This window comes from Dermacentor albipictus, chromosome 7, assembly GCF_038994185.2.
Source record: "Dermacentor albipictus isolate Rhodes 1998 colony chromosome 7, USDA_Dalb.pri_finalv2, whole genome shotgun sequence".
Classification (NCBI taxonomy): Eukaryota; Metazoa; Arthropoda; class Arachnida; order Ixodida; family Ixodidae; genus Dermacentor; species Dermacentor albipictus.
The window spans coordinates 107800784-107826528 of NC_091827.1; the positions used below are offsets into that span (position 1 = coordinate 107800784).

The window sequence follows — 25745 nt, forward strand, 5'->3', positions numbered from 1 at the left end:
TCTATGGAGATTTCAAGAGGAATTTAGTCTACATCGTAATATCAATTATTTTCTTATATGCCGCTTTGCTATAACATAGTTCATGCTTGGATTGATGAACGGCTGCAACATTCTCCGTTCTTATTCTAATGCAAACCACTCATGCTGCAAGACCACTGCGGGAAAGGCAACGTAGGTTCGTTTACTTTTGTCTTGTGAAAATTGAGAGCCGCACTTTTTGTTCGCTCTTAAGTGTGCAGGCGCGAATGGTCATGAGACAAATGGAACCTGCGGGACCGTTCATCTGTGCACGACATCTCACTGTGGGTACACGAAGTTGTGAAATCATTTAAAAATACAAAATTACTTTGAAAAGTACATAAAACACAACATTTTGAGTATAGTATTCAGCTAACAAACATGCCTGCTCAGGGTATATGGCACACGCTGGGTATCAGACTCAGCTCGACGGTCATGCGCACTGCACCAAGAATGCTTCTGCTGGCTATATTGTCCAAAGTGTCACAAAAACCATCTTGGTATGGTACTTTGTAGCTATGCACACACTTACATAATGACGTTTTCTTATTCGCGGGGCCATAGGCAGCTATAACGGCTGGACGCAAGCGTCCAAGCTAAGTACTATATTGGAGACGAATGAAAAATAAGAAATGTCATAGACAATACGGCGAAGTTTGTTTGTAAAAAAGGAACACCTATCCACGCGCCACACTAGAGATCCATGGTCATTTTGATCATGCTAAAACATATTGCAATGTATGAATATGTAACTGAAGCATTTGATCCAAAATATGTGTATTACCCCTGCTTCGAAATAAACAACCCAATGTTATATGTTGCTACTTGCAGGCAAACAACCTTTGCATCGCTGTCTTCTACTTCAGCCCAGGAGGAACAGTTCATCGTATCGACTCTGTCCTATGTGAACATTAAATACTCAGGGTCCTCAAAATGAGCGTCAATTGTCTTGACTTGTAGACGTGTTTCTTATTAATAGGGAGATCACCCAGTAAACGCAAGGAAAATTTAATACGCTTGCTTCAGTGATGAAAATTACCTTCTTCAGGGAATTTATACTTATATCAATAGCAAGCTTATTACAGAAAGCGCCGTAGGTAATTATTTTGTAAAATTTTGGCCATTTGGCCAGCAATTTTTCGCGTGGGCAATATTTAAAGTATGGTTGCTGCATGCAGCTAGCCACTAATTTGTGTAAGTTGTCCTCAAGGTCGAAGGATGGTGCGAAAATTGTACGATGCACAAATTTACGAGGTTGAATATTACTGAAGATTAGTACATGCGTGCAGAGTAGCTTTAAGGAAAACAGAAAATAAACCGGAATATTACGGTCATAAAATGCCATGTGACGGATAGAAAGCAAGTGACTACGATCATCTAACATGTGCCCCACATTGTCGCGAACATGTGTGTATGCCATACAGGGAACGGGGTCGGCGAAGAGGCTCGCTGGATGCTTTTTACGGTGGCCGCAAAAGTGATAGCGTGCCGCAGGTGAAAAGCCTGGCACCTGAGGCACCCTTCCCACCCCAGCTCCCGTCAGGCTCCACCGGTGCCTATATGCTCATATGCAATTCAGTGCCGAAATGGTTTCATTTAACTACGGAGTGCGTGTTTTTATCGAACCTTGGTAAATATTGACGTAACCCGCCGTGGTTGCTCAGTGGCTATGGTGTTAGGCTGCTGAGCACGAGGTCGCGGGATCGAATCCCGGCCACGGCGGCCGCATTTCGATGGGGGCGAAATGCGAAAACACCCGTGTGCTTAGATTTAGGTGCACGTTAAAGAACCCCAGGTGGTCAAAATTTCCGGAGTCCTCCACTACGGCGTGCCTCATAATCAGAAAGTGGTTTTGGCACGTAAAACCACAAATATTATTATTATTATTAAATATTGACGTAATCTTGCTTAACTAATCTTATTGCAGTGCAGGCTTCGTAAATAATTTTGACCACCTGGTATTATTTTACGCACACCAATTGGATCGTACAACGAAGCTTTTGCATACCCTTTCGAAAAATAATCACATCCACCTCCTGTGTGGTAGTTGAGTATGATTGCTGGGAAGCCTAATGTGGAGAGAGGTGCTCCATGAGGATGCCAGAAAACTGTTTCTTCCTGGGAACTAACCTAATGTTCGTGATACATGGCCCCAACTCACGGTAGGGCCCCGGAACTTCAACATCGCACGCCCCTGTGGGTACAGTAAAAAAAAATGACTCGCCATCATGGTCCTTCGAAATTAGATGTCCAGCGAAGCTCTTGCAAACAACCACTGCAACTGCTGAAATGTGTGTGGTGTGCTGTTTGCTTTAGAGTAATGGTCATATTGATAATTCAGGGGAATGATGATAATGGGAGTAATGGTAATTTTTACAGCACCCCACCGCTGGTCGTACTGGCGTTTCTTATTCCCTTTGCTTCTCGTATTCACCCTGTTCCTCATGAATCATAACTATGAGTCGCCTACCCTTAACGGCATTGAAACACCAATGAAATCAGTTGTCGGGCTAGTTGTTTTACATACGAAAGGTTGGTGGCGTCACTCCCCACGTCCCAAGGTGCCGTCACCGCGGCAGCTAGCAAAAAGGTAATCTTTACCGGCAAAGGTATGCGGCGAGTGTCTTATCAATTATGTAGTTCGCATGCTTGTTTTGTGCTTGTTCTTTATTGAAACAAATAGTTATCTTTAGGTTGAATGCGTGATTCTAAAGAGTGTATGCACTTCGCGCATCGCTTAGCTGAGTGACTTATGGCAAAACACTGATGACTAGGACGTATTTGGCACACACAGAAACAAAACTAATGCCTTATTACGCAATACGAAGCGAAAATATCTCTGCAGTTACTTCAATATCGGGAGAAAACTGAAATTGGACTTAATGAGAAGGAAAATAATGAACTGCTAAATCGGGTACTAAAAATTGCAGAGGTTCGTGAAATGACGCTTAACAATTAACTTAAACAAGGAGTTAAATCAGTGGAACATTTTATTCACTACTTCATAAATCTAGTCACCAGCTCTCATTGTCCGCAAGCTGTACATGGGACCTCGAGAAATGTTACGAGCATATATATAAATCCCACAACCGAGAGTGAAATAAATAACATGTACAAATCTCTTAAGAACAGCTTAATGTGTGATATTGACAACATTCAAATCAGGCCAGTAAAGTATGTTCTTGACATCCAATACTGCCACAGCTAATACATATTTATAATCTAGCTCTCTCGACAGGTGTTTCTCCGAAGAAAATGGAAAGAGCAACAGTTATTACGATATTAAAAGGCGGAGAAAAAACAACTTATCATATTGCAGGCCGGTATTTATGATGCCAGTGTTCTCCAAAGGTTTTGAAAAAATGATGTGCGCTAGAAGAATTGGGTTTGCCAACAAAACAATTTCATTAGCTCCACTCAATTCGGATTCAGAAAAGGCGGATCTGCAGAACTTGGCCTTGTCATGCAACAAGAAATCATTCTAAAAGCATTCGACGAAACGCGCCTGATAGCTGGTATATATATCGACTTCTCGAAGACGTTCGACCGTCTAAAGCACTTAACACTGACTAAAAAAACTTGAATTATTTGGAATTCGAAGCGCACCGCTCGCGCTTATAACATCCTACCTGCAACATAGGTTGTAATGTGCTAAACATCTCCGTGCAAAGCACTTACCTCAGGTGTCCCCCAAGGGAGCATACTTGGAACGCTTCTATTTAGTTCTACATAAATGACAATACACAAGGTAACCATGGCGCAGAGTATACCTGTGTAACTTATGCAGATGATACAACAATTTTTTTTGCAGTCATCATTACGAAAATCTTCAAAGTAATAATAATGAAACTCTCCGCGATATACACATGTGGAGCATAATAATTTCGCTTAAAATCAGCATAGCTAAAGCAAAGTCTATTATCTTTACACCCCAACAGTCCCCTACAGCACCCAATTTGAATCTAATGTTAGGGAATTCATGTATAGAAATTGGTGACTCAGTAAAGTCACTTAGTGCAGTTTTCAAAAAGCATCTTTCTTGGGAAACCCATGTTAAGCATGTTGCTAAGCAGATTGCGAAGGCAGTAGGGATTCTGGCGAATTCAAATTCCACTTACCAGCAGCTGTCAAACTTCATATTTGAACCACACAATTTTTCACATTTAAATTATTGCTGTCTAGTGTGGGGCACAACCACGTTAATGAACCTCAACCAGCTGCTTATATTACAAAAGAAAGCACTTCGTCACATTGCATATGTGGAAAAACTGCGCACACAAAACCTTTATGTATACAATACAATCTGGTAACTATGCACAACTTCTACCCTTTCAATCTAGCCAGAAATTATAAATACGATTCAGATGGGCTTTACGTACACTTCCAGAGTTGACACCACTCACAAGGCCTTATAATTCACGCACTGATCACATCTGGAAAATACCCTATAAACAAATGCTTCGTCACACGCTTCAAAAGCGGTTAAACGAACTTCATCAATACGAAATGAAATTAGACACAACTGGGAACTGTCAAATCGAGGCATTTCTGTTGGGGAAGATTGATTAATTTCTTTTGAAGAAGGGTAAAAAGAAGGACACCAACCACTCAATGAATACACATGGTGAACAAGGCTCCCGTCAGGGAAGCCGAAACGTCTATTCTTGTATTCATTGAGTGGTCGGTGTCCTTCTTTTTACCCTTCTTCATGATGCCTCCCGACCAGACGGGCTTCCGTCAAAACCTCAACTTCATTAACCTTCGCCGGGCGTACGGCCAACCAGTCATCACCGAGATACATTGTGAACAAGGCTCCCGTCAGGGGAGCCCAAACGTCTTTTCTGGTATTCATTCAGTGGTCGGTGTCCTTTTTACCCTTCTTCATGATGCCTCCTGACCAGACGGGCTTCCGTGAAAACCTCGACTTCATGAATTTATTTTGTGTGGAAGCAACACATTATGTACAATTTTATTCCAGATTCTCGAAAAATTTATTTCAGCGTTAAAATTGCATAAAGCATAGATGAATTTGTTGTCATGAATGCCTTAGGGAATTATCATTGTACAACGTGTACACGCATTTTTTTATTTCCACGCTTTAGCTGTAAACGCCATGTAAACGGGCGCTTCAAGCTTCTCAAGTGGATAAATAAACTTTTTTTCGAGCCCTCGTCTGCCACAAAAGAACAGATTTGTGGATGGAATAAAGTTTTTCTATTGATTGCTGATTCATTGATTGATTGAGTATTTGACTGATTGAATGATTGATTTATTGATTTAGTGATTGATTAATTGATTGATTATATGGTTGATTGATTGAGTGCTTAACCACCACCGCACATGGATCCGGTATTGCACAACCTCCGAGATCGGCTCACATTTTCGCCCCACGGCTATGGACACCAAAAAATACCGACAAACATGAGGCTGAAAGCTTCTCTATAAAACAATACTTCATTTTCAGCGATGAAGGCAATCTTCTGCTCTCCTAGATTTCTTGCAGGGCTTCAAGTAACTGCCGGAAATGGCGCTTATTCCCCTGCTTTCTTGAGTGAAGAAAGAATGCTATGCAACTATGAAAGACACACTGCAAATTCCATGCTGTAGATGGGCACCTACATTATTCCTCACCGTAAAGCAAGAGCATGGCCTCGCGACCATAAAATGGCGCCCAGCCTCACCTATATGAGGGGAACTGGCATACAAATGATGAAACAACACATTACCAAATTCAATAATAGTTACAGTATATAACAATGGAAATGGTTATATTTATTCTACACAAATATCTCGTATAATACAAGTGGTTGGCCAATAGACACTTCAGCTGCGATCATGCCTTCCTAGATTGAAACTACCTTTATTGCCTTCCTAGATTTCCTTAATTGATTATGAGCCCTATTTTCCTCCGCGTATCAGTAGTGCTTTGTACGCCATCTTTTTCAGTAAATTTTCAATGCATAGCTAAAAAACTAAGTTATGTGCCACTTTGTGCTGGTGTAGGTAAATATGCAAGCTTTACATTAACAGCTATACTGTGACTCATCGAAAGTAGAGGCAAGACGGGGAAAGTATATGATCCCTTTGGACATTTACTATAGGAGCAATAGATAGGGTGTCAACCTACAGCGGCATATTTTAATTACAAATAGTTCACACAAAAGTGCAATTTCTTTTATTCACAAGAGGCCACTCACGGTAATCCAGCGTTTTCCCATAGCTTCATTAGGTCAGTGCTGTGCGTTTTAAATGCAATCCAATTTTTCATCTTTTCAATGTGCTTCTGCTTGAAATAGTTCTTCCAGTCACCGACAACGCCTCTTCGGATGAATTCACTCTTGGCGGTCGACATGCGCTTCTTGCTCAATACGCTCCTGTACACTTCGACGGACTTGAGAGCTCTCTCGGGTGGCAGGCTAAGGAGGTTCGGTATGATGGCCTTGATGCCTGAGCTGAATGCTTGGCGCATGCTGGTGGCGCTCACCATATTGGTGATTTTAGCGAAAAGTGCAGCGTCGCGGCGCAGCTGTTCAACGTACTGGTTACCCAGGAAGTCGGCGATTTCCAACACTGCCCCCGCAGTGTCTTCCTTGAGCTTCTCGTAGGTGATGAGCAGTACATTGTCGTCATTCCTGTGCTCGTACCACGATGTGACGTGGTCAAAGTAGTCGCCACAGCTAACCTTTCCTTCGACAAAGACGTCGACAAACTCATCAAACGTTGCCTCTGTATAGTTGTAGACAGGCGAGTCACGGACATGGTGGAAGTAGGAAACACAGCAGTCATAGGGATTCCGAGCGACGTATATATACCTGCAGAAAAATCATAAAGTTAAAGGTATGGCTGCCCACACCGGGAGAGCAGCTTATACTTTGAATGTATGCATCCTATTTCGCATAATCAGCCTTCTTACTAAGTTAGGATATGGGCAGTTGTATTGTTTATTGGGCAGAAAAATACCTGTCACGTAGCAATGAAATAATAATTTATGCAGCACTCTTGTGTGAACACGTTCCCGCAATGTCTTGGTCCGGTGACTGCAATTGTAACAGCACTTGTGGTACCCGTTTCAGTCATGGTGACTTAATCATCCAATAGAAAAAGCAGTGTGCTCGTTGATATAGGTCGCATGGGTTGACTTGTTATCGAAACAAACTATCGCACCAACGTGGTGCCAATACCCCCAGAAAAGTCAAGTACCCTTAAGGGCACGGCCTGTGAGGTCTACTAGGCGCGCATGTTTGCTTGTGCCGAAATGCTATCAATGAAATACCGACGGTCACTCATCTAGCAAAACTTCAAAGACGCATCCAAATATTAAACATTGGTATAAACTAGGCGATGCTTGTGACAAAAGCAAGGAGAGCAATACGCCTTGTCATGTCCCACACATTGCGCATTGCGCAACTCGAGCTGCGCATCACAGCTACGTCGCTCATTCTTATTGGTGAAGCATAAGACACATCTTCGGTGTCATTCGCATCGCTAATTGTTCAGCATATGATGTAAGTATATGTACATCGGAATAATTTTTATGTTAACTTTGTCGCAATGAGCTGGCTCCTTATATTTCACGTGGACGTTCGCTCAGGACGGTGTCAGAGGAGCCAATCACGATTGCTGATCATTAGTGACAAAAAGTGAATGCACCCAGCAATTATGAAATCAAACGTGCGTGAAGAATGACGTCGTAAAGCCACTTTCTGAGAATTAGCATAACCCATACCTGTCCATAATTCCGCTGTAAAATGTGAGGTTGAAGAGAAAGATGACGCGAGCGGACGGTCTTGAGGAGTCGAGAAAGAACAGAGATTAAACATGTAACGCCAACAGCATGACTAGTTATTCTCGGCGTGGTTACAAAGTTGGCGCAGTCTCCCTCATGATGCTGTATTAATTGCCTAATAGGCTACTACAATTTCCTAAGGACATTATATTGTTACGTAGGAAGACACAGACGACAGGCTATGTACAAATATATTTAGAAGGAAAATACGCTGCGCTTGGCCAAGAGGCAACAGCCCGCGCTAGCTTCTAAATCATCGTCGTCGTCTTCACACTGCTGGCCTTTCGTGATCGCACATATTGTGCCGTAGCACTACCCCCGGCGGCAAAAGCGCCGTCCCGGAGCGACTAAAGATCGGACTCGGAAGCAGTGTAGTAGGCCTTGAGCCTACTGACGTGTACGACATCACTAGATGCCACAGGAGAGGACGAGCTTGAGCCCACAGGAGCAATTTCGTAAGTCACAGGCGTCACCTGGCGCAGCACGCGGTAGGGCCCTATGTATCGCGAAAGAAGCTTCTCTGAAAGTCCGACGTGACGAGAGGGCGACCACAGGAGCACGAGCGCACGAGGTGAAAACTGTACGTCACGATGGCGGGCGTTGTACTGACACTGCTGAGTGGTCTGTGAGGCCGTAAATCGAGCACGGGCAAGCTGGCGTGCATGGTCGGCGAGGGCGATGGCATCGCGCGCATACTCGCTTGTTGAGACCGCAGCAGGAGGAAGTGCCGTGTCTAGGGGCAAGGTAGGTTCGCGACCGTACAGTAGATAAAAGGGAGAAAATCCGGCGGTGTCGTGCCGAGAAGAATTGTACGCAAATGTTACGTAAGGAAGGGCAATGTCCCAGTCGTGGTGGTCCTTGGAGACGTAATTGGCCAGCATATCGGTAAGAGTACGGTTTAACCGCTCTGTCAGGCCATTGGTTTGAGGATGGTATGAAGTAGTCAGTTTGTGTTGAATGGAGCAGGAACGCACAATGTCAGCGATAACTTTCGAGAGGAAGTTTCGACCACGGTCAGTAAGCAGCTGTCGCGGGGCGCCATGAAGCAAGATAATGTCACGCAAGAGAAAGTCCGCGACGTCAGTGGCGCAGCTGGTAGGGAGAGCCCGAGTGATAGCGTATCGGGTGGCGTAATCAGTCGCGACCGCTACCCATTTGTTCCCAGAGGATGACGTGGGAAAGGGAACGAGCAGGTCTAATCCAACACGAAAGAACGGTTCCACAGGGACGGTGATCGGCTGGAGATGACCGGCAGGTAGCACCTGAGGTGTCTTCCGACGCTGGCAGGGATCACAGGCAGCAACATAGCGTCGAACGGAGCGAGCGAGACCAGGCCAATAGAAGCGGCGGCGGACGCGGTCGTACGTGCGGGTTACCCCAAGATGTCCTGCAGTGGGGGCGTCATGCATCTCAAAGAGCACAGTCTGTCGTAGATGTTGTGGCACGACAACAAGAAGATCAGGGCCATCAGGGAGGAAGCTCCTTCGGTACAGAATGCCGCCCTGGAGGACATATCGGCGAACGGATGCGTCGGTAGGTGTAGAGCGCAGACGCTCGATGAGTACTCGCAGCGATAGGTCTCGGTACTGCTCATCGGCGATGTTAGCGAAGGCAGACACAGAGAAAATGCCGTCGGCGGTACTACTGTCGGCGTCGTAAGGCTCGTCTACCGGGTAGCGAGACAGCCAGTCAGCGTCCTTGTGGAGTCGGCCAGATTTGTAGGTGACAGAGAACGAATATTCTTGGAGGCGTAAGGCCCAGCGACCAAGTCTTCCTGAAGGGTCTTTCAATGAGCATAACCAACAAAGCGCGTGATGGTCTGTGACAACGGAAAAGGATCGGCCATATAAGTATGGGCGGAATTTCGCAACCACCCAAACTAGGGGCAGACACTCACGCTCAGTGATGGAATAGTTGCGCTCCGCGGGTGAGAGGAGCCTGCTGGCGTAAGCGATAACACGGTCGTGGCCGCGCTGGCGTTGTGCCAGTACTGCTCCAATTCCGTGACCGCTGGCATCAGTACGGACTTCGGTAGGCGCAGAAGGATCGAAATGGGCCAGAACGGGAGGCGTTGTGAGAATGCCGATTAGATGAGAGAATGCAGAGGCCTCGTTATCGCCCCACTGGAAAGGAGCGCCTTTTTTCAAAAGGTCGGTTAGTGGTCGTGCTATGGCGGCGAAATTCCTCACGAAACGGCGGAAGTACGAACAAAGGCCGATGAAGCTGCGCACATCCTTGACACACTTCGGAACAGGGAAGTGCGTAACAGCATGGATCTTGCCTGGGTCCGGTTGCACTCCGTTCGCGTCAACGAGATGTCCAAGGACGGTAATCTGGCGACGGCCGAATTGGCACTTCGATGCGTTGAGTTGCAGACCGGCTCGCCGAAAAACGTCCAGGACTGCTGAGAGGCGCTCGAGGTGCGTAGCGAACGTTGGGGAGAATACGATAATGTCGTCCAAGTAGCACAAGCACGTGGACCATTTGAAACCGTGAAGAAGGGAGTCCATCATGCGTTCAAAAGTGGCAGGAGCGTTACATAGGCCGAACGGCATCACCTTGAATTGATAAAGACCGTCGGGTGTTACAAAGGCAGTCTTCTCGCGGTCGAGATCGTCCACGGCAATCTGCCAATAGCCGGAGCGAAGGTCAATAGAGGAGAAATAGCGAGCACCGTGGAGGCAGGCAAGGGCGTCATCAATCCGAGGTAGGGGATACACGTCCTTTTTGGTAACCCTGTTAAGGTGCCGATAATCCACGCAAAAGCGCCATGAGCCATCCTTCTTTTTTACCAGCACAACCGGGGACGCCCAAGGACTACATGACGATTCAATAATGTTCTTGGCAAGCATTTTGCGAACGTCTGCGTGAATAACTTGACGCTCAGCTGGTGACACTCGATACGGGCGGCGATGAATGGGAGGGGCATCGCCGGTATTAATGCGATGTTTGACAGCTGTAGTTTGGGCTAAAGGACGATCGGTAAAGTCAAAAATATCGTGGTAGGAAAACAGAACGCGGTAGAGTTCACGAGTGTGCTCGGAGGGCAAGTCGGGGGCAATCATTTTCCGTAAGTCAGCGATGGTACAATTTGTCGACTGCGATGGGAGAGGAGTATCGGATGAAGTGTCGTCTACTGCAATGGATGCTACTGAGTGATCCTCGAATGAACAAAGCTGGGCCAAAGACGTCCCACGTGGCAGCACTTGAGTCGTCAAGGCAAAGTTGACCACTGGCAGGCAGACGCAATACGCCGTAATAGATAAAACTGTATGGGGTACTGTGATCCCGTGTGTAAGGAGGACGTCGGGCATAGGAGCCGCGATTAATGTAATTTTCGAAATAAATAAATCATTTATATATATATATATATATGTAGTGACCGGCGGGGACTGGTGGGTATGACACTAGGTCAACGTAGGTCAGTGCCGAAGGTGGCAAGCGAACGAAGTCGGCGGAACTGAGGCGACTGGGGTGTGGTTCAGCAGGATCCAGAACAGGCAGGTCAAGGCGGAGAGTACTGGCGAAACAATCGATGAGAGCAGAATGTGCGGAGAGGAAGTCTAAGCCGACGATGATGTCGTGGGGACAGTGGGCGATGACTGAATAGCACGATTGTTGAGCGATCGGCGAAGGAGACGCGGGCGGTACACATACCAATGACGGGGCTGTTCCGCCATTGGCGACACGGACAACAGGCGTCATGGCGGGCGTGATAATTTTTCTGAGCCGGTTACGAAGGTCAGCGCTCATTACGGACAAATGCGCCCCAGTGTCTATGAGAGCAGACACAGAAACACCGTCGACTTGCACGTCAAGAAGGTTCAGATGAGTGGGCAAAGTCAGTAGAGGATTTGGCGGCGTAGGGGGCAATGCAGCGTCACCTCGAGGCGCTGCATCGTCTAGTTTTCCGGCTGGGAGCGGCGTCCGAAGGGAGTCGGCGAATAGGAGTGACGCGGCTGGGGAGAGCGAGATTGTCGTCGTTGGGGCGAAGGCGAACGAGAATAGGGGCGGTTCGTTGCAGGAGAATCAGTGGCGGCATTATTGGAGCGTGCGGCATAGGGACGAGAAGGGCCACCTGAGGGGCGAGAGTAGGCAGTATAAGTAGACCGGATCGGGGAACTCCAGCGACTACGACAGTGCCGAGAAATGTGCCCGATGCGATGGCAGTGGAAACAAATAGGCCTGTCGTCAGCAGTGCGCCATTCAGATGGGTTGCGGAAACGTGGTGGGTAAGAAGATGCGGGACGGGGCGAAATCGAAGAAGCCGGGCGGGTATCAGGGCGATGGGCCGAGCAGATGGTGTGAAGACCCATGTTGTCAAACTCCTGGCGGACAACTGCCTGGATCAGTGAGACCATGACTGCAGATGCGGTGGTGGGACTGGAGTCGAAGGCAGCCGGATAGGCGGCCTCGATCTCACGCCGGACGATCCTGGTAACATCGGCAGTGTTGCTGGGACGAGGAGCGTCGGCACAGGAAGATGTCGCTGGGGTGTTGGGCAGACGGGCAAACTGCTGGTCAATACGTCGGCTTTTGGCGAGTTCCAGGCGGCGGCACTCTTTTATAACAGCATCCACCGTGGCTACGTTGTTCCAAACGAGCAAGTTGAAGGCGTCATCGGCAATGCCTTTGAGGATGTGGGAAACCTTGTCTGACTCAGTCATGTGGGTGTCAACTTTGCGGCACAGAGCCAAAACGTCCTGAATGTACGTGACGTAGGGCTCCGTTGACGTCTGCACACGACCGGAAAGCGCCTTCTGCGCAGCAAGTTGGTGACCGTAGGGGTTCCAGAACAAGTCTCGAAGCTTTTGCTTAAGCGAATCCCAACTGGTCAGCTCATCTTCGTGCGTCCGATACCAAACTCGAGGTGTGCCACCGAGGTAAAATACGACGTTGGCGAGCATGATAGTTGGGTCCCACCGGTTATTGCGGCTGACGTGTTCGTAAAGGCTGATCCAGTCCTCGACGTCTTCCCCATCTTTTGCCGAGAATACGCCAGGATCACGGGGAGCGGAGAGGGTGATGTAGGTCGTCGAAGTGGCAGGAGGTGTCGGAGCCGGTGGAGTCGGGTTGGCGTCGCCGGGAGCCATGAAGGTAGGCTCGACGTACCGTCCACTGCGAAGCTCCGTGACGAGGTACAGGGAACGTCCACCTCCACCAAATATGTTACGTAGGAAGACACAGACGACAGGCTATGTACAAATATATTTACAAGGAAAATACGCTGCGCTTGGCCAAGAGGCAACAGCCCGCGCTAGCTTCTAAATCGTCGTCGTCGTCTTCAGACTGCTGGCCTTTCGTGATCGCACATATTGTGCCGTAGCAATATATCAACGCCACGGCCACCGATATGGGTGGTGTGCAGCTGCTTAACGGCCTGTTAGCGTGAACTTTGTTTCTTTTCCAACGTCCATACTTGCTTTCGGCTAGGAAGCGGCGATGAGTACTCTCAACGACTACGAACATGAAGTAGCGACCGCGCATAATAATAGGAAGCATCGCGACGCGAACGTGCCGAAAACTGGAATCACAATGGCAGAGTGAGATTCCTAGGCCAAGGGTGTTTCCAGAACGAAATATATTTTGCGAGAAGTGACTGATTTGCTGGAAAAAAACAGCCTATGCCAACTACAGCTGTTGGCACTTATAAGGCAAACGGACCTCCCATGGTCTGCGAGGACATCAATGGAATTTATTAAACAGGACATATTCGACGAGTCATTGACAAAGCATGCTCAGGCTTGGATTGCTTTCTATGAATACGTATGTGACCATAATCGCTGGGGTGCTGCTCACAAGGTTATGAACATTTGGTTGCACCTCGGAGGCGCCGCAAAGACGTGGTATTAGATCCGAGTGAGCGAATAGGCAAGATGTACTTGGGCGGACTGGAGGAAAAGCGTTTAGACGACATTATCTGTAAGTAGGCTCGAGAGTTGCGACAAGGGAATAGGTTTCAAGTACGTTTCTGGCCCTGTTCATAACTATTTCTTTGAAGAGTGAAGGCTATTGCATGCAACAAATTCTGCACTGTGAGACTCATCGCTCGTGCCCCACATCTTACTCGGACTTCCTAGACGAATACCGCATCAAGTTCAACTTGAGGCACCGCAAATACTAGAAGACCTACTGCGAATTACGGTTCAATTTATTCAAGAGTGACAGCATGCGGCGACACAAGTTAATGTCAATGAAATGTCTCTCGTACCGGGGTTTTAAGAAGACAGTTTTTGGAAGGGAGGTGGCAAATGTAGATCACTTGTGGAAGCATTTTCTAAAATGAAGAAAAACAATATTTAATGATGCCTGACAACCTCTCGCTACCTCCGCAGGAAACCATTTTCCTCACTGATCGTGCCAAGCAGATAGATGTTCCCGCACAAATCAATGGAAAGGATAGGAAGGCACTTGTGCACAGCAGAGCGTCAGTCACTGTGGTAAACCAGAAGGAGATCCCAGAACTAAATATAACCACAGATTATCCGCTAATTGTCTATGGATATGCTCGAAACAAACAAGTGCACAATGAATGGGCAGATGTGCTCACTATGTGCCAGGGCAAGAGCACTCCCGCAAAAGCCTTAGTTCTTAGCGATGTGAAGCACCAAGAGGTTTTTTTTCCGTCTGGTAATGGAAGAACTCGGTTTGTACTTGTAATGGGAGGGCCAAGTCACAAAGCAAGACGATCGCCGGTTACCGTCCTTCACTGTCCTGTATGAAAATCCTCCCAAGCCCACCGCAGGAAAAGACGTCACTCGGATGTACCCAGAGCCACTTTTTGTCGGTGGCTTCCCAAGAGCAACGTCAAAGTTTTAAGTCCCAATCAAACTTTCAGATACGACAGTAGTGAAGAGGAGCGTCTATAATATGTCGAGAGATAACAAGGTTTCACTGAAAGAAAATCTACAGAAAATGCTTGACGCTGGTGGCATACGCCCCTCCACATATTCTTTTGCTTCTTCTATGACGATTGCGCCTAAAGAAGACCGAAAATTTTCTCCTTGCACCGACTACAGGCAGATAAGCAAGCAGACCGACTTTTTCCTATTTCCTATGCCACATATGGACGATATATTAAATGAGACGGGAGGCTGCAAGGTTTTTTCTCGTCTTGACTTTTGCAAGGGCGTCTGGCGAGTGCCTTTGCGAGTAGAGACGAAGAAGTTCTCAGCATTCATCACATCGTTTGATGATTGTGTACACAACAGACTCCAGATTGGATGGAAACGTTCTCCAGCCTGGTTTTAGAATATGATTACCGGTGTTTTCAAGCCATACTTAGGTCTCTTCTAAAACGTTTACATATAGTGTATCCTAATGTGCTCACGGTCAGAAGAGGAACACTCCGAACATCTGGCGAAAGTTTTGCGAGCGCTCAGTGGCGCGGATCTCAAGTTAAATAAAAAGAAAAGCGAGTTCTGTAAGTCACAGGTAGTTTTTGTTGGAAGAGTGTTCGACGGATCTACCAAGAGCACCAAACAGGAGTCCGTCCAAAGGATCACGAAGCTTAAAAAGTCCCACCATATTCGCTCCTTCAGAGTGTTCCTTGGACTCGCTAGCCACTGCAGGAGCTTTACTCAAGATTTTGCCAAGGTAACCAAGTGCGTGACGGAGCTCACAAAGAATGTTGCACCTTTTGTCTGGACCGAAGAATGCGAAACGACTTATCAAGAACTAGTACAACGTATATCCTCGGACCCTGTTCTTACAGTGCCAAACTGTAATTATTATTTTGAGATTAACACAGACGCATCAAATTTGCTTCAGAGGAAGTTCTATACCTAAGAGAATTGAAGTGTTGTCCAAATCAGCATCTCCGAGTTAGAGGACACTACTCCTCTACATTAAACCCGCCGTGGCTGCTCAGTGGCTAAGGTGTTGGGCTGCTGAGCACGAGGTCGCGGGATTGAGTCCCGGCCATGGCGGCTGCATTTCGGTGGGGGCGAAATGCAATTCACTACAGTGTGTCTCATAATCAGGAAGTGGTTTTCGCACGTTAAACCCCATGATTTCTAACTGAGAAAGAGGCACTAGCCGTTTTATTGGCTCTGTGTTGATTGATCGGTGGACGGAAGTTTAAATTGTACTGTAATCACACAGCACTAAGCCATGTTTTATCTAAGTCAGAGCCCGCCGGGAAACTGGCCCATTGGGTCAATATACTTCTGCAATATGGCTTTCAGGTCTTTCACCGTGCAGGTAGTCATCCTAAAGAAGCAGATGCCTTGTCTCGATTGGCAGTCGAGGTTCCACATGGAATGGTCAACTTGACAAAATTATGGGAAGGGAATGAGCCCCTGCACTTCGAGGATGCAAGGTTCACTGTACCATGTAGAGACGCTGATACCGAAAATACTTCACTTATATTATGACAGCCCTGTATCTGGTGGTTATGGCGGCTTTTGGCGGACTTATAGTAAATTTATTCATAGGTTCATATGGAAAAATATGAAAAAGAACATCGAACACTACGTTGAGACGTGTCACTTGCGCCAAGTAAAGAAGGACAACTACTGGCCGCGACCCAGTGAACTAGTTTCGCTATTTAATTCCGATAAACCTTTTGAAGGTTTGCACGTAGACTTTGCAGAACTGAAGAAGGGTCCTGGATTTCGCAAGCAATCATTTCAGTGCACTTTTTAAAAGGTAGCAGCCTGCGCTGGAGGAGAAGACGCTAACAGCGTTATGACCCTTCATGATTGCACAATGTTTTTACAGCTGAAAGTTGTGATATCAGACAATACACCCGCATTCCTAAGCAATAAACTTCAGCAGTGGACAGATAGCCGGGGTGTTGCGCTGCGACGTTGTCCTACATATCATCCGTAGTCAAATGGAATGACCGAGCGAGGCATCCTGGCCTTAGGCAGTTCATTTTTACGTACCCAATGTTTAAAGGAGCGTGGAAGTGCTGTCTAGAAGCCGCTGTGGCGTACCACAACTGGACGAACACTGCTAGTCTTAGTTGTAGCCCTCATTTTTGCTGTTTTGGTAAAGTGCTGATGCTGCCAGCTCACAAAGAACTTGGAATGAAAGACAATATGCGCCTGTCTGACTGCCATAAGACCAACGAGGAGGAAACTAGATACCGAAAAGCGATGAAGTTGCAATTTGCCAAGTGACCCCAACGGCACCGATTTCACGCTTGACTGAACGACCTTGTCCTTCTACGGAAGGCGCTACCCGTCAGCGATACAAGAACACTTGGCCTTTTAAAATCGCGCATACATCGACACAACAGGTTGTGCTTAAGACTACTGGGTACCTCAATACCGGACAGCTAGAATTCGCGGCCATAAGCAATGTTCTCCGCTATCACCCCAGGAGGGGTGAACAAGGAAACCAGTTTGTGTAGGGATGATGAGAAAGATGACGTGAGCGGATGACGTTTAGGAGTCGAGGAAGAAGAAAGGATAAACATGGAATGTCGACCGTATGACTAGTTGTTCTTGGAGTCGTTACATAATAGTGTCCTGGGAACATTGGCCTAGCGAAAAGGACATTTTTAGAGATAGTAAGTTAGATGTGCCCACTCTAAATGCAATTATCTTGAGAAAAACAGTTTTTGTTGACCACTTTTTTTTGATGGAGCACTAACTTATCACTGAGTATCAACAGTTGCTGTCCAGACATAACGCCCAGTGGCTGCCCTTAAAACGAGGATACATGAGCCGAACTTTTTCCGTGAACTTTTCCGTGAACTTTTGTAGAAGGTAGCTCAAATTAGTACAGTACGTAATAGCAGAAATTATCAGCTGGTATTAAGCGTAAATAATATATAAGACAGTGTTGAAGAAAAACAGTAAAGCTCAGTTGATGAAATTACATTTAAATAAAAGTTGTCGGCGAATGTTGACACTAACACGAAAAAAATGATTTAGGTGACATCATTAACCGGAAAGCGTCTGGTCGGTTACACCAAGCTGTTGATAGAGACCCTATTGACAAAATTTAAGAATTAGTGTTAGCAGCACTAAACGCCACGTTTCTACGACACAGAGGCGGCAACACTAAGCGGAAAGCGTCTGGTTGGCTACCCCATGCTGTGGGAAGAGACCAGGTTGATAAAGTTTAAGACAAAAGCTTAGTAGTTAAATGCTAAACGCCACATTTCTTCGACACAGGCTCTGAAGCCCTCTGGAGCAAATTGTAAGTACTCAAATCATTGGTGAGATGTTTTGTTGACAATAATTCAATAGATTATTTCTGACCACAGGAATGAGGATTTTCACCACAGTGACAACAATCAACGACGAAAAAAGATTGATTGTTTTGTTAGACGGAGAAAGGAAAGAAAGCCCTATGATGCGAGGATGCGTGCGCGCGAGCCCATCAGCGCCTAGTACTCAAAGGACTTCAAAAAACATGAACATGGTTCTTACTTGCTTTGCGGGTGATAGGGCTGCCTGTCGAATGGGAAGTGCGTCTTGATAGCACCCGGCCGTCGCATACGATGTGCCGACTCAGCGCCCATGAGTTCGAGGAACGGGGAGCGCAGCATGAAATCTGTGTAGTCATCGGGTGGCTGGCCCTTGTTGAGTACGCAGAAAGCGATGTACTGCGTCCAAGTTGTCCCGCACTTAGGGTAGCTCACCACGAAGATATCGTCTGGCCTGGCACTGTAGGTAAGAGCCGATCGCACGTTGTCGTCGTGGAGGAAGTCATTGACGAGGAAGCCGTCGACTGTCTTGCACATGTTGCGCAACATTTTTGCTGGGGAAAACGCGTTCAGTCGCTGAAATGAAAAAAAAATGAAAATGCGTTACCCACATCACTGTGACCAAAATCGCACAGTGATTATGACTTCTATTTCCTACACTATAGTTTTCAGAGCGCGCATTTCAGTACCATCACCGGGAAATAAAGCAAAACTGAAAGACTTCGCACTTGAGTCCAAATTCGATCGCGCCTGCCTATGGAGTGGTACCAATCGCTTTACTTCAACGTTTTGAGCCATTTTTCATACGAAAAACAAGCCACTCTATCTGTGGAAGTGCACACTGCTCGCATGGAGGAGAAGCTGAATTCATCCGTGCTAGGTCTTGCAAACCAAAGTTCGTCTTTAGCGCGCACGCATTAGTTCGCCTTCACTGTATGCATTTTCTCTCAATTGCGCGACAGCTGACGCCAAAAAAAATAGTGTTTTAACAAATAAACCCACTTTGAAGAGCAGTACGTTCTTGTGCAGGAGAGATATGTTCATCGATTGCAACGACATAACGGGGGGTCACGACAGTATGAATTAGAACTTCACCTACTAACCATCCGTGCGGTGCTAGCAGAAAGTTCCTAATTAAAAGATATTACTCCACATTTGAGATATCGCTGAGTTTAATGCATTTACATACAATTAGGTGACTGGTAAGTATAACGCGAAAATTTCACCATTGTATAGGGGACGCTACGATTCAGGAGAATTATCTGCTTCAACCTCTCAACAAATGATGCACATCTTCAGCTGCTCAAAGGTGTCACAGCTTGTCGCTTGTCACTTCTCCAAGTTTATTTCAGGAACTCCTGTGACTCGAAAGCTGAGAAAGAGATAACTCATATGCTCTAACCAATCATCATGTGATTGGCGAAGAACTCGATAGAGAACCAAGATCTTGGGTGAAGACTGCGTAGAGGACTAGTTAGACGCCCATTCGTCAAAGTGGTGGTATTACTCTGTTTCAGTGAAAAGAACTCAGCGTCTAAGCTAACTTCAGAATTTGAAGCCTCTGCAGCGAAGGCTTTGTTAGTACTGCAGTTGCGCAGATGATTCGTGCCTTTTTTTGGGTTTTTGAAAATACTGTTTTTTTTACAACAGATACTAGAGAAATAGAAATGTTGCATGGTACATTTATTGACTTTTTGCTTGCGCATGTTTGCTTGAACCAATGAAATGAATCGGTACACGGGGCTTCTTGCAGAGAGTGCACAGTAGCGAAATCGTTAAAGGCCAGACGACTCTCTCTGCGGTGATCGGCTTTTGCGTGCCACTAGCGTCCGTTTGTACGTGAGCAGTGATTCGGTTTTGCACTACATACAAGATATTGAATGTATTTCTAAACTTAGTCAGTGAAGAAATGATGATGAAGGTAATATTGACATGTGAACTTGCTTATCTTTTGCTGTTTAGTGCTTTTCACCGTCTAACAGATATTATCACTCACCGCAGGACGTGCATGCATGTATCGGAAGTTTCTGAAGTGCTGTCGATGGTTCTACCCACTCTCTGTTGTCTCCGAACCTTGAGTATTCTGATTGCATGTATTCGCGATGTCAATTGCGCAGAACTTACTGGAAGGCACGCTATTGCATATTTCCAGATATGCAATATCTGGAAGTACTTTAGCAGAAGAATTGGTACCTCTGCAAAATGTTTGTGGTTATCCGCATCTAAATCATTCACAACAGTCATTGGATCTATCCTTCACGAGACTACAGCGAGTGCTGGTGTGCGATACATTTAAAGAGGAGAAAATATCCGACGAGTTCGGAAAAGCTCATTCTCGAATCTAATGTGAATCACACAGCAAGACAATTCGGTTCACATTGGAAATTTACAATACTCGCATTAGGCAACTTCAGCCCACTACGGTCAGCTGTGGATAAGTGAAAACGGTGGTGCACAGTGGTACACTCTCAGCGGAAGGTAGCTTAAAGACTCAGTTTTTATAACAGCTCGAGCCCCTACTATTTCGGGCTGTTATCACATACCCATCAAGCGTTAGTTTCGGTTACTGTAGCTAGATGGGCAGCGTTAGCTTCGCTCAACAGAGAAGATAATAGATCGTGGGCACTATTTTCTTCGTATGCATGATCGCTTTTAGGTGGCGCTGCAATATGTCGCTTTCATATAAATCGCCCAATGTTGCTACGGCTGTACAAAACGTACACTCTTCGCGTTATGTGATTATATTCTCAAGGAGCTTCCGTCGTGAAAGCACACATGTCCCGTGTTTGTCGCTTCTAGTTTGAACAAATTTTAGCATTCATTTAATCTTGAGCTGCTGCGTTCAATTAAAGATCTCTGGGCACGTGATAGCTCTCCTGTGGGTCGCGGTAAAATAAAATTAAAGTTTGCGATAGGCTAGGCGCTTCCACTTACCTGGCGCGCTTGTATATAGACTCAGCTCTGAGGTTGCTGCGAGCGAAACACACTGAATTTCTGGGCGACAGGTCTGACTAGGCACATCCACCACGCGCAGCTGCGAAACGGAAACGAAACCTCGGCTGCCTTTGCTTTGTTTCCTGATGACATGTACTAGCGGATGTGGGTGGCAATGAACTAAAACAACAGCTGAAGCAAACTTATCGCTTTTGTGTTCTTATTTTAAATGAAAGGGGAAAATTTCTATACTACGTCCGAGAACTGTACATGCTTTAGTACTCTTACATGTGGAGAACAAAATATATCTTGCAATAAAGATAATCCTACATTGCACTTCACCGGAGTAGGTTTAACAGTTCAGGGCGGTATGATCCTGCGGTAAAACGCCAATAACATGCAATTGAGATCTCTGTAGACTTTTGGGAATAGGTCGCTGCGCGGTACTGCTGCACAAATACGGGAACGCAAGTAGTAAGCTACAAAGTATTTTTTCTTGTGGCCTCGTGAGAGAGTATTCATAACGACGTGGCACAGAGCCCTGAAAATATCTGGCAATAATGTGACTTGTGTAGAGTGTCATGCATAGGAATGAAGCAGGTGTGGAAAAACGCAAATTTTCTTGCGGTACTTTTCAAACAGGTGGAACATGGCATTGGCCTCATATAGCTCTGCAGTACTGCAGCCTTCATCTAAATTCTCTGCGCATTGCGCATTGAAAACTGTTTCGGAATAGCCAAAAGAAGGTTACAATAGCGTTGAAAACAGCAAAATGATAGCTTCCTATGTATGTCCATATGCAGGAGCTCTGTTAGGACTGTCTACTGACACTATCTACTGCTGATGGCCAGTGAAAATCTACCTAGGCTCTCCGCGCACCATTCTGGTTTGGGAATCCTGGGTTGGCAATGGGGCGACAATACTCAGCCTTTGCACAACATGCTTAATTGGCTTATACTCGGAGCATAGCGAAAAATTGCCTCACACAATCTGAAATAATTTCGGTATTTGCGGTGTACACGTGTACGAGAAAAGCATATATACAATGTGTCAAGGTCAAATCAGCGAGTTCCGGGATCCGTCCTTTGAATTCCACGCTCAGGCGGGCTAACCAATGTGCGAACGTGCAGCTTTTCATTCTAATACAAATCAGTCATATATGGCGACTTTAGCCACATTGAGAGAAAGAGAGAGCATTTTACCGTAAATAAGGGAAAGTGGTCGGCTGGTGGAGCTTTACCTAGTGCTTGGCACTCTGGGTAGGCGAAATTATGCATAGGACGAAAATTGAGACAGAGAGACAACTGCGGATAATGGTACAGGTGCGATAGCAAACAATCTCTACATATGCCTCGTACGCGGACTCACACGTGTTTACTAGATTGAGGCATTCGGTAAGTTCATGAGGTCGTGATGTCGTCCTTGTCGTTAGATCTCATCATTCCAGCAATGTCATCCGCTTTTTACCGTGTAATCGTTGCTATGCCATTGTCGTCAAACAGCCATCTTGAATCTATTATAATGCCGTCGTCATGCTGTCGTTGTACTTCATCGTCATTACTTCTTGATTGCATCGTAATAATACTGTCATCAAGCAGTCGTAATTAGGCCACCATTGCTACGCCAGCGTCGTTGTCATGTATTCGTTGTAGTTGCCGTAGTCGTCATGCACGCCGTAGTTGCCACACCATCGTCGTCATACAGTCATCGTCCCACTCCCATTCACTGGCTGTCATCCTATTATCCTCATGTCCTTGTTGTCGCGCTGCTTCGTTATACAAGAGTAATCATCTCTGAATGTTCATCCGATTGTCGCCATGTCGCCATGTCGTCGTCGCCATACCACCTACGTCACTATACGACGCCATTACTTCTTTGTAATTGAACCATCGTCTTAATGTCGTCAAGCCATCGCGGTCATGGCCAACCTTAGCCCATAATAGTCATGGCAATATACGGCCAATCCAAGTATCAGGGTCCACCGTATATACCTGAAATATGGGAAACCCAGAATGACAACTCTATCTTCTAACCGAACATGTCTTCAGGAACACGGTATCTGGCTACAGTGCCGGGACCTTAACCGCATCAACTTTGAATGTTATCGTAAGCTAGAATCAGAATAATTTCCCTATTGAAAATCCCAGCATTGCCCATCATGAATTTTATGCTGGGCATGATGTAAAATGTGCTGGGCATGATGGAAAACATGGTGGTGATGGTGGAATTCATCGTGGGTATAATGGGTGGATGGTGGGTACAGTGGTAGATGGTGGGATGTATTGGTGGGATACATACTGGGTGACCTGTCTGAATGGTGGGCGGGCTGCGTGAATGGTGGGCGTGCTGGGAGGATGGTGGGTACATACTGGGTGAACTGTGGGAATGGTGGGTGAATGATGGATGTGCTGGGTGAATACTGCATGTACGTACTGGGTGAAATGTAAATGGTGGGTAAATGGTGTGCATGCTGGGTGAATGGTGGGTGTACTCGGTGGTTCATGCAACACATAGTGAAGAAAAATTTTGCTTTATAGTACGATTTCTACAGCTTGATTGCTATGATATTTCAACCACACTAGAGGCATTTTACTGTGAATCAGGAACAGGGAACTTATTGAAGAAGGCAAAGACAAAATTAGTCACAATGTGACCTCATGTCCCACTTTGAAAACACAACCTGATGAATATTTAATTAAAAATTGAGAGACCTCTTTAAGGAAAAAGTAAATTTCTTAGTAGAAAAAAAATAAAAGTATAAAAATTACTTCCTCAACCGGGATTCGAACTTGGGACCTTAGGATCACGAGCTTAGCATCTTACCACTGCACCACGGCGCCATCACCTTTCGAAGTACATTTTGGATATGTCAACCGTAAAAACCGCTGTCTGCGTTGTGTTTACATTTGTATTTTAAAAGCCAAGATGCGGGTTCCCTCCACCGCGTCAGCTGCCGCATCTCTAGAAGAGCACAAGTGTTGTTACCATCGACAGGTAGTACATCGTGGAGTGACAGAACATCGCTTTTGCTGTACGATATGCATATTGAATAAGAAATTCGGAAATAGACAACGGTGACCGGGGACATTGTTAGGGTTGTTACTGCTAATTTCGACAGTTGTCTCTCGCTCTTTACACTTTTAAGCGCGCACATAATTCGTGTGCTCAACGCAAAATAGCTACATAAACACTCGTGGATGAGTCTTCATTCTGACAGCATACTGGCTTCTCACGGCAGCGCTGTACCAGATTAATGAGACTCGAGCGAGACAGGTTTTCACGCAACTTTGTGAAACAACCGAAAACTTCTTTTCCGCTTCGCATAAGCTTGTGCAATAATTCTGGGAAATTAACTAATGTGACAGTGTAACCGCACATGTAAGTCCACAGGCTTGTGTGCCACATCTTACTAAATAAAACAAAACGGATACGCAGCCATTCCCGCAGATGGTATGATTTTGATCAGCGGCCGATTTTGAGGAGGCGGGTAGGTGCCGCGTCGTCACGGCACAATTATAACAATTGGCCACGTCGACTTTAATACCGGTGTCGGTGCTATTAGCATTGCCGGCTTGAGAGAAGCACGGTTGAATACCGCGCAAGAGAAAAGTACAGTGCACACCACCGATGCGAAACTGACAAACAATTTTAAGGGGCAGCGACGGAAAGCGCTTCTGTTGCGACTTCAGAACTCTTGGCCGTCGCGACCGGATGTTTCTGTTGCGACGTCAGAATTGCTGTCGTAATGTCAGAGTCGCTGTCATGATAGAAAGCTGTTGTTCCGGCTTCAGAACTCTTGTTGTCCCGACAGAACGTTTCTGTTGCGACTTCAGAGATCTTGGTCTTCGCGACAGAATGCTTCTGTTGCGACATCAGACTTTATGTCGTAACGTCAGGAATGTCTGTCAACTACGGAAACGTGAGGAACTTCTGTCGTACAAGAGAAATTTGTCTAGTTGCGACATGAATTCCTGTTGTCTTTTTCAACTGGGGTACCTTGTGGATTCTATCGCAGACGCAAGTAAATCACAAAGCTAATGAAGAAACACTGAATAAAACCGTGCATAAGCAGCCGCGTCTATTCGCTGGAATGCACGGTAGCACTTGGCTGCGAACATATTGTACACCGCAGCACATTTCTGGCACCCACCACATAGGACACATTCACGCGGCAGAGACATGCGGTTTTTTCCAGGAATATTCGTGGGCTGCACGATAAATACAGAAGGCATGGACGACAGGAGCGCAATACGCACACATTCACCACACCAACACGAAAGCAATGCGTATGACACGGGTGTAACCCGCGCCACACGAGCGCTTAATCCTCGTAGATTTGATGCTTTCTGACAGAATAAGTTACAACGCGCACGGAAACATCGCACACTGGACGTGTACCTCCGAGATCATGTCAACAATTTCTAATGCTACAGTAGAGGGTGACGAAAGCAACAATTAAATTAAGTCGTTTAAAACGAAGTGACGGCGCAGGTAGCACGGGTCAATGCACAGGCAGTAGCGCAAGGCGTCGTGGGTGGGCATGGATGGGCTTCAAAACAGCTGAAAGTAGGCGGCAAACTTTCCGGAAGGGAGCAAAGACTTGGCTCGCCAGCCTCGACCAGGCACGGCGGACCGCACAAGCCAGTGGAGTTCTGGGCTAGGGGCTCCACCCCCTCGCTTTCCACACCGTTTTTTTTTTCTTTTTTACTAAACCTTTTTATACATATTTCTTCAAATTACAGCCCAGAGAAGGCTTCCTAAGAATGGCATACGCGAATCTCGAAGGCCATCTTTTTACTGCCTGCATGCGGCGAAAGCTCCTGGAAATCGAAAATACGTCATAGA

General features: G+C 46.2%; 1 protein-coding gene across 1 annotated transcript in view; it reads right to left on the bottom strand.

The window, feature by feature from the left end:
• Positions 1 to 6170: 6170 nt before the first annotated feature.
• The window catches only part of LOC135903508 (sulfotransferase ssu-1-like), a 65312-nt gene continuing 45737 nt past the window's right edge, over positions 6171 to 25745 (bottom strand). The window contains exons 2-3 of the mRNA XM_065433821.1: positions 18190 to 18542; positions 6171 to 6830 (exon numbers count right to left, since the gene is read on the bottom strand). Of these exons, the coding sequence (XP_065289893.1) occupies positions 6212 to 6830; positions 18190 to 18515 (945 nt within the window). The 5' untranslated portion in view covers positions 18516 to 18542 and the 3' untranslated portion in view covers positions 6171 to 6211. The remainder of the gene's footprint in view (positions 6831 to 18189; positions 18543 to 25745) is intronic.